The sequence below is a fragment of the Thermothelomyces thermophilus genome, chromosome 7, assembly GCF_000226095.1.
Source record: "Thermothelomyces thermophilus ATCC 42464 chromosome 7, complete sequence".
In the NCBI taxonomy this organism is placed as follows: domain Eukaryota; kingdom Fungi; phylum Ascomycota; class Sordariomycetes; order Sordariales; family Chaetomiaceae; genus Thermothelomyces; species Thermothelomyces thermophilus.
The window spans coordinates 496173-512503 of NC_016478.1; the positions used below are offsets into that span (position 1 = coordinate 496173).

The 16331-nt window shown below is 59.8% G+C and overlaps 2 protein-coding genes across 2 annotated transcripts; one reads left to right on the forward strand and one right to left on the reverse strand.

Annotated features, from left to right (window-relative positions):
• Positions 1-68: 68 nt before the first annotated feature.
• Positions 69-3378, reverse strand: MYCTH_2311364 (uncharacterized protein). The gene is made up of 4 exons (XM_003666519.1): positions 3327-3378; positions 1763-3231; positions 1439-1689; positions 69-1380 (listed from the first exon to the last, which is right to left on the reverse strand). Exons 2-4 carry the CDS (start codon positions 3171-3173, stop codon positions 223-225), a joined length of 2820 nt encoding a protein of 939 aa, XP_003666567.1. The 5' UTR covers positions 3174-3231; positions 3327-3378; the 3' UTR covers positions 69-222.
• A 2670-nt stretch (positions 3379-6048) lies between these two features.
• On the forward strand, positions 6049-8081 carry MYCTH_2311368 (uncharacterized protein). Its single transcript, XM_003666520.1, has one exon. The coding sequence runs from the start codon at positions 6180-6182 to the stop codon at positions 7803-7805; it is 1626 nt and encodes a 541-aa protein (XP_003666568.1). The 5' UTR covers positions 6049-6179; the 3' UTR covers positions 7806-8081.
• The last annotated feature ends 8250 nt before the right edge of the window (positions 8082-16331 follow it).

A 16331-nucleotide genomic window follows, 5' to 3' on the forward strand; every position in this document is an offset into this window, starting at 1 on the left:
AGTTGACATCCCATGGTCATATTTTCTTCTATTTTTTCCCCGACTCCCAGATGACTTTTCCATGAATCTTGCCGCCAAATTCTGTACAATCGTCCAGCTCTCAACTTTGATCCGCCCCCCGCCCCCCGCCCCCCCTGGATGCTGAGAGCTTACCAGCCGTAGATGGCCACCAAAAATGTGATATCAGAAGTCGTGTAAACGAGAAACGAGCATGTTGGATTCTCAGCTCCTACCCGAAGGGCCCGCAGTGCCCGACGGTCCGGGCTGACCCTGAGCCGGGCCACCTTCCTGGGGCCGACTCACACTGCCGCCCCTGGGCCTCGCACCCACTAACGTCCTCCCGGGCGATGCACTCTGAGTCGGTGCCGCTCCCGGCTGCTGAACGGTAAGATGCGTGGGCATCCCGGGAGGCGGGGAAGGCCCCCCGAATGGGTCTTGTGGGGGCTGGCCACCGGCTCCGCTCGGCATCGTACCAGACGCCTGCGTGTTGTAGGCCGCCCACGTATTGTACGGCGACCCAGCGGGCGGCGGGATACCCGCCTGCCTCTCAACGTCAAACGAACGCTTGTCCGTACGGGTCGACGTGGACGTGCGCGTTAGCTGGACCGCCGGCATGTTCGAATCGTCGTCAAGAGCGTGCGGGGGGAGCGTCTCGCCAGCCTTCCGGCGACCGCGTTGGGATTCGCGGGTGCTTATGCCGCCGAGGACATCGGAGCGGGACGTGGTAGTTGCAGCGCCAGAGTCAGAGGGGCGGGGACGGTCAGCCGATGGCTCGTGGCTAGTGAGGGTCTTCTCGTACCCCCAGTCGTCCAGGACCTCCACCACCGGCCTCGACGTGTTGATCTGATCGGCCGCTCGCTGCTCCGCCGCGGCGGCCGACTCGGAGTTGGCAGCCTCCTCTGCGCTCTGGTTTGCCAGCCTCTTGGCCGCCTTCTCCTGCTCGGACTTGGCGCGAGCCTGGGCGGCAAACTCGTCAGTGACAGCAACGCTGTACGAAGGGTTGGTAGGCCCGCCGAGGGCGTCACCGCCACCGCCTGGGCCGTAGATGGGCACGCGCTTGAGAGCGAGAGTAAGCGCGCACATGAACTTGGAGCGGCGGGTCGCCCGAACGGCGTCATTGTGCCAGTTGGACTTGTGCTTGATGGCAACAGTGAGCGTGAGTTTATCGCAGTCGCCAACGCTGCCCACGCCGATGGAGATGTCGGGCTGGAAGTCGCGGTTGTTCTCGGGCGCCCGCACAAAGCGCTCGAGTTCGAGGCGCAGGAGCTCGATGTCCTCAAACGACGTGTCGAATGAAACATTGACCTCGATGGTCTCCTTCATAGCCTTGCTTCGCGTCACGTTCTCGACCCAGGCGTTGTTTAGGACGATGTTGGGGACCTAGCTCATGGTCAGCCGCCGAATGTTGTCGAGCCGAGAGGACCAATCAGCCACCTACCTGCACGACTTGCATCTTGTCGATGCGCGTAAAGACGGTGTAGAGGAGCGAGATCTTCTCCACAATCAACTGCTCCTTCTCCGGGCCCGTGATGTCGACGCGGTCGCCCACGTCATAGGGATGCTTGACAAAGAGGAAGATGCAGGAACCCAAGAATTCTTGCGTGGTAGTGGCAAAGACGAAGGACAGCGAGAGAAGCGTGGTGCCAGCTGTGGTAAGGGTGGCAATGAAGGTGCTCTGGAAGACGGCCACTAGAGAGCATTGGTCAGCGACAAGAGACGAGGAGCTTTCTCTCCAGAGGCAAAAGAAGAAGAGATGACCTACAGAAGATGATGATGACGATGATCAAGACAACGAACAAAAGGACCTTGTCGAAAACGGCCAGCGCCTGGCTGATGTCTTTCATGCTGTGGGCGATGGCCTTGCGCTCTTTGCCAATCGCGACAACCTTGCGAATCATCTCGTCCAAGCTGATGTCGCCGTTTTGATCGGCATCGATGGCTTCAAAACACTCTTCGGCCTCTTCCCGGTGAGCAGGACCCATGACCTCAATGATGTCATCGCGTGAGAGCGCATCCTGGCCCTCGACGACAAAGGACATCCAGATGCGGCGAGCCATGGCCTCGGAACTGCGAACCTTCTCGAGCGCTTCGACGACGACGGAGTGAGCCGAGTTGGGGTTGAAGACCTGCTTCCCGGTGATCTCGGAGGCGATGTTGCCGAAGACGGACGTGATCTTGTCGCCCAGACGAGTGACGTCGCCGACGAGTTTCATGGGCGCGGCGGCCACCCCCTGCTTGCCCCCTTTACCGCGGGTAAGCATGGCCTCGATACTGTCTGCAATGATATAGTCCTCTTCGGCAAACTCGGGACAGTACATGGGGAAGAGCGTGCGGGAGGCTTCGTACATGAGGCCCAGGAGGTATATCTCGCGCTTGGAGTCCTGGATGCGGTTTGCAAAGGATCGCTGATGGTAGCTGATGCTAATCAGCTGCACGAGGAACTTCTCTCCCAAGAGGACAGCGGACGAGAGGAAGAGCGACAGCAGGATGCGGACGATGACTTCGGACCACTCCTTGTTGGCGCCTTCGAACATGAACTTGAACGACAGCCACGAGGCGAGGCCCCAGAAGAACAGCGAGAGGGGGATCTCGAGGGCGCGCAGGACGGTGGCGTACTTCCTCGTGCCTGAGCTGACGACGCCGCAGAAGAACATGAAGACGTAGGGGAGGACATGGGCGGCCAGCTTCCCGGTCCAGAGGGCCAGCCACGAGACTTCGATCCAGACGAACAGCAGGAACAGGCTATGGCGCTTCTGGTCGCCCAGGCTGACGCGGTCCTTGTCCCCGGTGAGCGGGAGGACGATGATGGGAACGGCGAGCAGCAGGGCCACGGGGGCGACGTAGACAAGATAGCGCGTGACGACGGAGAAGCCAACGATCTTGTGGTACAAGCGGCCCATGGCGTTGAGCGAGGCCTCCTCGGACGACTCACCCGTGTCCCCCCGGTGTAGGTCGTTCCTGAGGCGCCTCCTGCCCGCCGGGCCGCCGACGGCTTTGTCGAAAATGGCGTGCTTTTCCTCCATGCCTTCGGTGTTGGCCTTTCGCGTACCTGTCGAGCTGGCGTTTGACTTGATGGGGCGCAGGGGGATGTCCTGTACATCGGGGGTGCTCGAGTCGCCCGAGATGGGGAGGAAGCCCCTCCGCTGGGGCGATATTGGTGACCTTAAGGACATTGGTCAAGGGTTCCCGCGACAGAAACGGAGGGAAAAGGGGGGTGGCACGGCTTGAAAGCTTTTTTGTCTCAGCCGCGGGGCCACAAAGAACGGGCCAAAGAACGTGGTCAGGTCGCGTGGTTCTAGACGATAACCCGCAACGATACCGCTTACGACGTTCTTGGATAAGCCAGTCTCGATGGCTTAGCGAGTGATGGTTCGGCTCGCTTTGCGCAGGACTCGGGAGAATCGAAACTGATAAGAAAAGATAATGAAACAAAAAGAAGAAAAGGAAAGTTGATCCCCAAACTAGAGGAACCAGAGAGGGGGATCTCTCTAGGACAGGAAAGGGACCGGCTCGAAAGATCCAACAACGATCGAGGACTGGACCAAATTTGGTGTCAACGGCTTCAACCGGGCGGGGAGACGCCGGACCGAGAACAAACCAAGGCACAGAAGAGTGAGGGGGGAAGGAACAGAAGGAACGAAAGGAGGGGCCCTGTGTAAGGTCACGTCAACGAGAGGTGGTGACGACAAGAGAAGGATTGGAGTGGAAGTGCCTTTGAAGATCACTTCTCGACCTTTTTGGAGCTCGCCAATGCGGGCGCTGTTGGACCGCGTCCGAGATCCATCCTTTCGACCTCGCCCAGTAGCAGCCAAACCATTCACGGAAGGAAATTTTGCAGCCGCAACCTCGGTGTAAAAGCTGGGTAAGGGGGTTCCTGCGCGTGCCTGCCAATTGGACCCTTCCTTCCGTTGTCGTACGTAGTGAGCCGTGCCGGGGAGGCGCACCTGCTTGCAGGAACGAAACACTGGACGTTGGCCAGGGCCAGTCTGCCCACAGTCTTCCCTGGGTCTCCCCTGGGCGGACCCCAAATCTGTCCAGTCCGGCAGGGGTTCTAGCCATTGGAAGGGAGCTGGAAAACGCCCCCACTATCGCCCTTCCCTGTTTCATGTCGCAGCCCCCTTGTTCGATTGCGGGTCGCGTCTGGCCCACTTCACATCTACTATGAGTACTTTACGTAAACCGAGCGAGGAGTGTGCGGCCTCCGCTAGGCAGGGGCCATGATACACTAACGTCGCTTATTTTTTGGGACTGCGGACGCCCAGGCAGTTGATGTTCCAGAACGCACAGTACCGATCTCCCCCACCAGCAACTGTGTCGGATCTCGTCCACTAAGGGAGCCTGATTTGCCCAGAAGTTGCGCAGGATCCACGGCCCCAGTCGAAGACATCGCACCTAGCACTTGGCGTACTCCGTACTTCGTACTTTTTAGCACTCCGACTTTGGTACAATGACCTGCGAGTATGTGGTCTCGATGTGTGCACTGGGTCCGTAGTTTACGCCATTCTGGATGGAGACAGCGCTGGTGGCAAAGTTCAATTAGCTAAATTTCTGGCATTTCCCAACACAGAGCGGGTCATCAATAGGAAATTTTTCTAATTCCCTCGGTTTTCAGGCACAGTCCTGGTACTTCAAGCAGCCAGGCTATGCTTGGATGTACCTACATACCCAGACTCGTACATACTTTTTTGCACATTGCGCACATGTAAGTATTTTTCTCTTGAAACAGCCACTGACCATCCGTGCAATCTCGGCGACCTACAAAGGGATGGTATGATCCAAGGAAGCCCGAAGTTGTCCCTTGACGGCTGTTGTATGTTTAAAGCTTCGTGCCAATTTAAATGACTGCACTGGCAAGGAGCCACCAACTTTGTCATCTCGGCGGCCGAGACCTGGTAGTGGTTAGATCCCAGCATCGGCAGACTGTGCCGTGCCCCAAGAGGTAGGGCGCCTGGTCTCGCCGATCTAGATCGCGGAGCAGAAACACAACCCGACGAAACGGACCATCTGACCTCTCGCGAAGCGCAAGGGCATTCCTGACAGAACTTGTTCAACTCTGTGTGGATGCTGAAACCAACTGACTTATTACGCACAGCTGGCGCGCGCACCAACAGTGCCTCGCCGATGCAACAACGCCTTGCGGTGCCGTGTGGTTGTTTGGCGGCTGTTGTTGCTATCTTGAGAAGCCGTCTATGCGATTCAACCAACCGCGGACCGCATCAGATGACCAATCTGTTCGGCGGATTGCCGGAAACGACGGGTCACAAGCCCTGAGGCAGAGACCTCCTCACTGCCCAAGGTCAAGGAGGCTCTGTTTGGTCTGGGGTGGATGTCCTTGCCCTGCAGGGTACGGAACTTGAAAAATAGTGTCATCCGCCTTGCAGGGTCGGCAGAGGGAGGCGGCACATGGGCCCGGCCCTCGATAGGAAATGGCCGAAGCTGCGCGTGCGCGCGCGCGTGTGTGTGCGTGTTTTGCTGGTTGCGTGGGGGCGGCAGAAAGGACATCAGTTCTGAGTCTCGAGACCGCGGAATGTGACACGACTAAGCTCCCGCCCGAGCTGTACATCTCCATCCTTTCTCATCCTTTTTGTCGTACCTCCATTCTGGGCGTTCGCATCCTCGTCTCTAGGTCGACACTGCGTTGGTCGGCGCGTAAATGCAGGTGCATGTTCGAAGGCCCTCTCCGTGTGTTTGCATCTTACGCAGTGTATGTTTGGTACCAGGTATGCACCTACGAATTTATCCGCACGGATCAACGAACCACTATATTGCTGCAGTGACTCTTTTTTTCCATCGAGCAAGCACAATCAGTTACTTGCAGGAAGTTCTAGGGCTGCAGTTCCCAAGTCTGGCCGATCTTCGCCAAGCTTCGGTGGCCCTAGCTCCCGCACGTTTAGGTAGGCAGTGGGATTGGCGATAGCAGAGGGAAAAGCCCAAAGCTGCGACCCACTACACTAGTAGCAATGTTGGACCTAAAAGGTTCTCTCGGAATACATACCGTCATGATGTCCACATCTGTCCAACAGCTTCGGCGATGACCCTATTATTGCTGCTGGATCCGGACATCCAATGAGGACCGCCTCCTGCAATTTACCGGAGCCCAGATCGTCGTGAGCGACCCATCCACTCGACCGGAGAAATTGCGCAGAAGCTATTTTTTTTTGCCGTCTGCAGCATACACGATGAAGCCACCCGTGGCCGGCGCCGGGAGGCCGTTTACTTGCCTGCGATGCCTCGTCCAATCCTCCCCCGGGCGGCCGGCCATCGCGGCCCGCTGCCGCTCGCGGAATCCGCAGATATTACCATCAGCTCCCTACCATAGCACGCGCGCGCTCCAACAAAACGCCCCGGCGTACCCAACCTCCCCGGAGGTCCAGCAGCCCCCCCCCCTGCGACAACCGACCACGGCCCCGAAGGCTGTCCTCGACATCAAGCACATCCGCCAGAATCCCGATCTCTACGCAGAGAACTGTCGCCAGCGGAACTACCACGCCGCTGCCGCCTACCCCGCTCGCATCAACGAGCTCTTTGCCCAGTGGCAAGCCAAGCAGCGCGAGGGCCGCAGCCTGCGCGAGCGGGGCAACCTCCTCCGCCGCCAGCTCGCCAACCCGGGGACGACCCGCGACGAAGCCGATGAGGAAGCCGCCGGGTTGCGCTCCCTGTCGCGCGAGCAGCTGCTCGAGGAAGCGCGCAAGGTCAAGACGGAGCTGAGCGCCATCGAGGAGGCCGAGTCCGCCCTCTCGGCCGAGATGCAGCGCCTCGCCCTCGCCATCCCCAACCTCACCAGCGACGCCACCCCGCGCGGCAGCGAGCCCACCGTCCTGAGCTACATCAACGACCACCCGAAAACCGCCAGCCCCGACTCGTCCGACCGCGTCTGGCGCTCCCACGTCCACATCGGCGCCGAGCTCGGCATCCTCGACTTCGCCGGCGCCGCCTCCACCTCGGGCTGGGGCTGGTACCACCTCCTCGACGAGGCCGCGCAGCTCGAGCAGGCCCTCGTCAACTACGCCCTCACCGCCGCCACCCGCGCCGGCTGGCGCCAGGTCAGCCCCCCGAGCATGGTCTACTCCCACATCGCCGGCGCCTGCGGCTTCCAGCCGCGCGACGTCAACGGCGAGACCCAGATCTACACCATCGCCCAGGACGCCGACGACGCCGCGCGGGGCAGGCCGGAGCTCTGCCTCGCCGGCACGGCCGAGATCCCGCTCGCCGGCATGAAGGCCGACACGGTCCTGGACGAGGCCGACCTGCCGCTCAAGCGCGTCGCCGCCTCGCGCTGCTTCCGCGCCGAGGCCGGCGCGCGGGGGGCCCTGACCAAGGGCCTCTACCGCGTGCACGAGTTCACAAAGGTCGAGCTCTTCGCCTGGACCGGCCCGGACGCCCACGCCGTCGGCGACGTCTTTGACGAGATGGTCGACCTGCAGACGGAGCTGCATGGCTCGCTCGGCCTGCACTGCCGCGTCCTCGAGATGCCCGCCGCCGACCTGGGCGCCTCGGCCACCCGCAAGTGCGACATCGAGGCCTTCTTCCCCTCCCGCCGCGACCGCAACGACGGCTGGGGCGAGGTCACCAGCGCCAGCATCTGCACCGACTACCAGACCCGCCGCCTGGCGACGAGGCTCAAGCTCGCCGGCGGCAAGCTGGTCTATCCCTGGACCGTGAACGGCACCGCCTTGGCCGTCCCCCGCGTCCTGGCCGCCATCTTGGAGAACGGCTGGGATGAGAGCGAGAAGACCGTCACCATTCCCGAGGTTCTGAGGCCGTGGATGGATGGGAAGGAGAAGATTGGGCCGAGGCATCGTTAAGAGGTTAACAAGTCTTTGTACAAAAACTTATCGGCATGGCACTTGGTGGTGTTGTTGTTGTTGTTGCTGCTGTTGCACTTATGTCCTGTACCAACACAACGGATGCACTTGGATGCAATGTATGGAGCAAGCGAGATAGCCAAAGTAATTCATATTCGTCATCTCATTGAAACTATTGACACAAGACGAGAAAAATCCATCCTCAACCACCAGCATGGCCTGCCAAAGCGTCCCAATACCGCCCGTTCCCGTGGCATAATCCTTCCTGACTAAAGTAATCGGACAAGCAAGACATCATGATCATAACGACATAAGAAACCAGACAAAAGAGAGTATCCCCCCACCCACCCTTATCCCTAACCCCTCCTTTCTTTCCCGTCTCATCCAGCCATACTCATAACCGTTACCCAGCTCATCCAATCGTCATCCGTCACACTGCAGCCGCGACAGGCGCACTCGCCTCTGGGCCGCTAACACCGACGTCGCTGTCCCTCCCAACCACGCTCTCGGTCCAGTCGCTCGCCGCATCATCGATATCATCATGTTCCTCATTCATCGTCCCCTGAGCGCCACCCTCGTGCTCTGACCAGTCATCATGCTCCTCCAGCTCGTGCTCACCCGCGGGCGTGACCACTGTCGTACCATGGCTCGACCGCCTCTGGCTTCTCGCATCCTCTTGCTCTTCCCTCTCGAGGTCCGCGGTGTTACCGAGATCGCTGAACCGATCCTCGTCGTCGGCGAGCTCCTCAGCGCGGCGCTGATCCTCGTCCTGCTCCGTTGACGGCGTGACGGTGACATCAACCGGTTCGGGATCATCCACTGACGACTCGGCAGCCGGGGGGGAGACGACAATATCCACCGGTGGAGCCGGAACCGACAGCGATGCTTCCCTACTCCCGCGCTGGTGCTGCTCGTTGTACGCATCCTCGTCCCCTTCCTTCAGATCCATCCCAATCCCCATATTCTCCTTGTTGTCACTGAACCCGCCTCCCAGATCCCCATACCGCTTTGACGCAGAGGCGCCGGCAGCAGCAGCAGCAGTTGACGATGTCCAGCTGCTCTTCCTCAAGCCCCTTGACGCAGCAGGCCCGCCAGCGGTCCTGACGCTTTGGCTTCGCTTCATGCCGCCCGAGGGTACATTGTTCGTAATCTGACTGAGAGAGAGAATCCGGCGGTTGGACGAGGACGGTGAGCCCCCGTTGGGGGTGCTGGCCTTGCTGCGCGCCGACATAGCCATGGTTAATGCGCTGCGGGGCTTTGTGGCCGCAGACGCTCCGTTCGGCGCTGGCGCGCCAGAGTTGACGGACTTTTGAGCGGAAGTCACGCGTTTGCGGCTCATGCTGTCGCGGCTGCTGTTGGTTGCGGCGCGGTTGGTCTTGGCCATGAGTAGGACGCGAGAGTGGTCCATGACGCCTTCCAGAATGCGCCGCTCCAGGCTCTCGGCACGGGCTTCCATGTCGTAGAGCTCCTCGCGACGCAAGCGAAGGGCCGTGTCGAGAGAAGAGAGGTCGGCTGTGAGCCGAGTCTTCTGCCGGGCGAGCGTTTCTTGCTCCGCGCGCAGCGAGAGAAGGGCCTCCTTCATCCGCGACTCCTCCTCCTTGAGCGTGGCAAGGAAGCTGACGCGGAGCTGCTCCTGCTCTTCGCGGAGGGCAGCGTTTGCTTCCTTGAGGCGGGCCTCCTCCTCCATGAGATTGGCAAGGAGCTCGACCTTGAAGCGTTCCTGCTCCTCCTTGAGGGCAGCCTTGGTTTGCTCTTGCTCTTGTCTCAAAGCCTCATTGGCATCGCGCAGCCGCTGCTCTTCCTCCTTGAGATTGGCCAGGAAGCTTTCCTTGAGGCGTTCTTGTTCTTCCCGGAGGCTGGCATTCACCTCCTTCAGAAGCGACTCCTCTTCGCGGAGATTCGCGAGGAACGTGTCCTTGAGAATTTGCTGTTCGTCACGCAGGGCATCGTTCATCTCCTTGAGCCTAGACTCTTCATCGCGGAGGTTCGCGAGGAACGTGTCCTTCAGACTTTGCTGCTCGTCACGCAGGGCATCGTTAATCTCCTTGAGCCTAGACTCTTCATCGCGGAGGTTCGAGAGGAACGTCTCCTTCAACTTGTCCTGTTCCTCCTTGAGGGCAACATTCATTTCCATGAGCCGCGCCTGCTCCTCCTTGAGGTTGGCAAGGAAAGCCTCCTTCATCCGGTCCTGCTCCTCCTTCAGGGAGACGTTAGTCTCCATCAACCGTGCCTGTTCGTCCTTGAGGTTGGCGAGGAAAGCCTCCTTCATCCGGTCCTGCTCTTCCTTCAGGGAGACGTTAGTCTCCATCAACCGTGCCTGTTCCTCCTTGAGGTTGGCGAGGAAGGTCTCTTTGAGCTGCGCCTGCTCCTCGATCAGAGCAGCCGTTGCCTCCTTAAGCCGAGACTCTTCAGCCATCAGGTTTGCAAGGAACTGCTCGGTGATCTTGTTCTGCTCTTCTGGAAGAGTGACGGTGATGGACTCCTTCAGGCGCGCCTCCTCCTCCCGGAGACTGGCAATGAGGGCTTCGACCTGCTCCTTCTCCTCCCGACGCCGCTCGAGAGCAATGGTGGTCTCCTGGAGCGTCTTCTCCCGGTCCTCGTGCTCATCAGCAATACGCTGAGTTTGGGCGGCGAGGAAGGCGGCCAACTCCGCTGCAGTGGCCTTGACCTGAGCGTGAACCTGATTGAGGGTCTCGAGCTGCTCGAATGCCTTGTTGGCCACTTGAGTATGGCTCACCAAGGTGTCCAGCTTTTCGATCACGGCGGTGTCGTCGTACTTCTCTGGTGGCGGAGGCAGCAGTGGGTGCTCAACCCTCTCCTGGATTGCCAGGGTGGACGCCCTGAGGTGTTCGTAATGCTGGGCCAGGGCCAACATGACTTCCTGGACGCTCTCAAGGATCTTGGGCTGATACTCCGACACCTGGCCCTGGAGACCCTCCACCTTGCCGATGGCTTCCTGGACTTGCTCTCGGGTGAGCTGATGCTCGGCCTTGCCATCAGCGTGGTTCTCGTCCGACTTGGTGACGAGATCCTCGACGCGCTCAAAGACGGTCTTGGAAGCCTCCTCCATCTTCTCCATGGAGTCCGTGACAGCTGTGCCGAGGGTGTCAACCAAGGACTTGAGCTCTTCGGCAACCGCCTTGGTGCCGTTGACGGCAGCCTCCAACTCAGCATCCCTGGCCTCGCTCTTCGCAGCGCAGTCGTCCTGGACCAGCTGGAGTTCCTCGTACTTTGTCGTCAGCTCGGACATGCGTTGGTCAAGCTTGGTGAGCATAGTGTCGGCAATCGTCTGCAACTTCTCGTCCAGCTCGATCTTGACACCGATCATGCCAGTCTTGGAATCCTCAAACTCAAGCTTCAGGGTGTCGAGGACCTCTTTGACATCGTCGCTGATGTTGTCGTTCTTGCGAACGCTGCTGCTGAGGGCGTCAAGGATGTTGTGAATCGAGTCGATGCCGCGTGCGCCGTCCTCGAGCTTGGATCCGACGAGGCCCCGGAACTCCTCTAGCGCCGTTTTCAGTTCGTTCACGGTTACCCCTACGCCAACAATCTCGGCCTGGCGCTCCTCGAAGCCCTTGGCGTTAGCATCGGCGAGCGACTCGAGCCGCTCCTTGACGTCGCTGAGGCGGAGCTCCAGGGTCTCGATGTCCTCCTTTGATGGGAGGCCGACCAAATCGACCTTCTGGATATGCTCAATAATCGACTTCGTGTCAAGACATACGGCCTCAACGGCTTCCACATCAGTCTTCGTAATCTTTTCGGGGTCCTCGAGAGCCTTTTCGTGGCGCTCTTTCATCTCGTCAAAGGCAGCGACAACCTGGTTGACCAGCGATTCGACCTTGGCGACGTCCTCCTTGCGGGAGAGGTTGTCCACTTGGGTCGCCAAGCCACCCAAGCTCTGTCTGGTGTCGTCAATGAGCGCCTCGACCGCATCGATATGTTCTTTGCGCGAGACACCATCAAACTGCGTCGAAAGACCATTGACACTTTCGCGAGTCTCCAAAATGAGGGTCTCGAGGTTCTCGATGTGGTCTTTGCGGACCGCCTGCTCACCATCCATGAAATCATCGAGACGGCCTTTCGTGTTGCGAAGAATTGTCTCGATCGCCTCAACATCCTCTCTCGAAGCGGGATCGGTGTTGGATGGCGTGGGCTCAAGAGCGGCGGCTGCCTTGGCAGTCAGATCATCCACAGTCTCCTGCAACTTGCGGATGTTCTCTTCCAGAAGCTCGAAGGGCTCCCGATTAGGCAGTGCGGCAACGGATTCTGCGACAGTCTGAATGGTCTTTTCCATATCAGCCAGGTCCTCTTTTGAGAGTGAGGTGACGACAGGCTTTGGAGCTGATTCCATAGCCTCGACTTTGATGCCCAGCTGAGTGATGAGGGCTTCAAGATTCCGAATGTCGTCATGCTTCAGCATCTGCTCGGTCGGTACGACAGCCTTGGACTCGTCGTTGATGGTGGCTAGGGCCCGCTCGTTCTTGCTCTCCTCGCGGAGAGCGTCAATGTCATTCCGCACGCTGTCCAATCCCTCCCTGAGTGCCTCAAGAATCTCATCATTGGCTGTCAGATCGGCCGGCTTGTCGCGGAGGTTGTTGAGGCTGGTGCGGATGTCGCCTAGGCCTTCTTGCAACGCGTCCAGGATCTCGGTCAGACCAGCGATCCGCCGAGTGCTGATCTCTGATCTAAGGGCATGAAGTCCGTCGTGCAGGGCCTCAAGCACCTCTTTGTTGCCTCCGGGCTGGGGTAGGGCCGGGATCATTGACGAGTTGACAATATCACGAAGGGTGTCCACTTCTTCCTTGAGCATTGCCCGTGAGCTGTCCGAGGATCGCCTGACAAGATCGGCCAGCTCGGTCCGGAAATCGTCAAGGGTGCGAAGGAGCTGGCCCATGACCTGCTCAGGGTCCGAGTCTCCCTTTGCGCGACCGACATAGTCCTCGATGTCTTGGCGCAGCTTTTCGAACCCCTCCTTGGTTGCGTCGATGACCTGCTCCGTGCCTAAAGCGTTGGCAGCGATATTCTCCTTCGTTTCCTCTGAGGCGGCCTTGATCTCGGCTTGCAGCAGCTCCTTGATCTCGTGAAGGCGCTGCATAACCTCATCATTGCCGCCTCCTTGGGCGACGAGGGCGGTAGATTGAACCGCGGAGAAGTCGAACGCGTTAAGCTCCTTCTTCACGACATCGGAAAGGTGAGCAGATATGTCCAAAGAACCGAGTCCTTCTTTGACGGCGTCGACCATGTCGCCGCGGGACAAATCCGAGGCGGCAGGCAAGTCGAGACCTTCCAGGACCCCCTTCACCGCGTCTGCGACGTTCCTGGACAGGTTGGCCATGTCGAGACCCTCTTTAACCGCGTTTACGACGTCAGTGCGAGACAGTTCGGGGCGGGCAATCAAAGCGGAAGAAAAGGTGGAAAAGTCGAAGGCTTCGAGCGCCGCCTTGACCGCGGCAGTTACATCCCGGGTCAGGTCGACGGACCTGAGTCCCTCCTTGACGGCATCAGCCACATCGGCTGTGGAAATGTCCGTTCGGGGGAGATCTCGCGAGACGTCCCGGTGGGGCACCAATGCCGAGGAGTAGGCGGAAGAGAAGTCAAAGCCCTTCAGTGCCTGCTTGACCGCTAGCGTGACGCTGTTGTTGAAATCGAGAGACTCGAAACCCTCCTTGACGGCGTCCGCCACGTCGACTCGCGAGAGGTCCGGTCGGGGAATGGTGGCCGCAAAGTCGAATGATTGAAGCCCTTGGCTGACCGCTTGCACCACGCTGGCCGAGAGATCGGTCGACTCCAGTCCTTCCCTGACCGCATCCATAATCTCGGAGGACAGGTCTAGCGACTTGAGGCCGGACTTTACCGCGTCCGAAACCTCCGCCTTGGTCACTGGCTGAGGAACCAGGGCATTGGAGTGAACGGCGGAGAAGTCAAAGGACTGGAGACCCTCGGTGACGGCATCAAGAACGTCGTCTCTTGTGAGCTCAGAGGCGGGGGGAGGGGGCTGCGGGACGGGAAAGTCGAAAGACTGGAGGCCCTCCTTAACGGCATCCAACATGTCATCTCGGGTGATCTCGGTGCCCATGCCAGGGGCGACGGGGAACTCGAATTCCTCCAAGCACTCCCTCACGGCCTCGAGGATGTCGTCTCTCGATAGGGTAGGCGGGGCCTCAACCTTCGGAGGGACGTAGTGTTTGAGGCCTTCGATAACCGCCTGAAACACTTCATCCCGAGTCGCCCCACGGGGCCGGTCGTCCCTGGGCGCGTAGGCGCGGAGCCCCTCCTGCAGACAGGCCAAGACCTCGTCTCGTTCCAAGCCAATCTGTTGGATCTCGATCTCGGGCTTGTACTTCTCCCACGCGTCCTTGACCGCCTGGATGACGTCTTCTCTCCGGAGCTCGGGCGTGCGGGGCTTGGTGGCCTGCGTATCCTTGAGGGCGGCGCGCACACTGTTGTAGATCTCCTTGTAGTCGATTGAGGACTCGCGAGACGTGATCGTCGCCGCCGACTGGCGACGGTGCTCGCGGAGGAGGTCGTTCATCTGCTGGCTCATCTCGGACAAGCCGTCCTCGACAACCTTGATCATCTCGGCTTTGGTGACCGCCTCCGAACTGCCCGCATGTTTCTCGGCCACCTCGTCCAGTCTCCGGCCAATCTCTCGGCCCATGCCAAGGACCTCACCGCGAAGTTCTCGGACTAGCGCCTTGGTCTCGGCGGTGAGGCCGCCTCCCTGGGCGACGCTGTCCTTGACGCTGCGGATGGCCTGCAGGATGTCGTTACTGAGCACTTCAGCGCCCCGGTCTTGGCCCGGGAGCAGCCGTGAGGTCTGGGTAGCAGTGGCAGGTGCATTAATATAGTCGAGGGCTCCTCGCCGCTGTCTTCCATCACCAGCGTCAAGGGTCCAATTTCGGTCGCGGACGCCGCCGTCGCCGCCGCCACCGCCGCCCCCTGCCATGTTTCCAACAGCGGCAGCAGCGCGCACAACGGCCTGCTGCTGGCTGTCCTTGACAAAACGCGCGAGCTCCTCGACTTTTCCGGCCGTAGCCAAACCAGAGAGCTTGTCAGCAAGCTCGGCCAGGCGGTTGAGCAGCATTTCCTGGCCCTCTTTGGTGCCCATTTCTCGGATGATCTTCTCCAGCAGAACAACCGTGGCAGGCGAGGGCGCGTCCGAGACCAGAGATGGCGTGCTGAGCATCGACTCTCGGTCAAAAGAGGCAGCGAAGCTGTTGGGGGAAGGTATCCGGGGCAATGAGAAGGGCCGAGCGGATTTTGATAGTGTTGGAGATGAGGGCGGGTGTTTGCCTTCCAGGAGCAGAGGCCCTCCGTAGGGATCTCTGGTGGCGGACGACCGCGCCCTGACGTCTGAGATGAGCTCACGGAGGCTCTTCCGGATATCCTCGTCGCGGGAGTTGGTGGCTTCCTTCAAGCTGAGGAGATCTGTGGCGTTGTCCCTGCTGCGCCTGCTGAGCAGCGCCATCTCCTTCTGCAGAGTTGTTGCAATGTCGGTGAGGGTGAGGATCTGGTTGGATAGTGACTCGAGGGTTCCGGAAGGCTTAGCGGGCGTCTTGGAACCATTTGTAATGTTTGCGAGGGGCGTCTCCGGCTCCTTTGGATCTGATATGCTGGTGCTGCTGCTGCTGCCATTGTTGTTATTGTTGCTGTTGCTGTTGTTGCTGGTATTGTTGTTGTTGTTGTTGTTGCTCTGATTGCTCATGCTCTGCAGAGCAAGCATGGTTGCCGACTGGGGAGGTGTGTTCTCGCCGAGTATGCTCTGTTGCGGCCGCCGCACAGCAGTGGGACGGATGATCGGGGTTAAGCTTGGCCCCGGAGTTGGTGTGCCATTGGCCGACCGGTCTTGTCTGTCGTCCCGCGGCTCCATGAAGGTGTCTCTTGTGTCCTTTCTCTGAGGAGTGGTTGGCCGGTCCACCTTTTCGGGCGACCTGGGCGTAGACTGGAGCAGATCTCGGCTGGCCGCCTCGATCATGAGGCTCATGTCCTTGACGGATGCAGACTGAAGGGACTGCATGCGGCGATGCGAGGACGGCCGCAGAACGGGCCGCTCCGGAGACGGCTCGACACGCTTGGGCACATGCGGTACCAGAGCGGCGCTCTCACGGGCTTTCTCGGCCATGGCAGCATGAGCCGACTGGATAGCCGTCGATGTGCCGACACGGGAGACTCCGGGAGACTGAGGGTTGAGGGGCAGCGGAGGAGGCGCCCGCTCCGGGTCGGAGCTGTCCCACCTGCTTTTCATTAGCTCGCAGTCTACCATGAATGGTGGGGACCTTGGGGGAGGTTGGAATTGGAGAAAACGGGGGGGTGGTGGCTTGTGAATTTCTTACATGGGAACCAGGGCGCGACCATGGTCGGTGGAAGTGGAATGATGGTGCTTCATTGGCCTATCCGGGTCACGAGGAGCATCTCTCTCTATGGGCGGCATGATGGCGATGGTGTTGCTGAGTGGCGGGCAAGGTAGGGCGCGGAATGCGGAGATTGGGATAGAGGCCGCTGGACTGAAGCAAACTTAATTGCTGT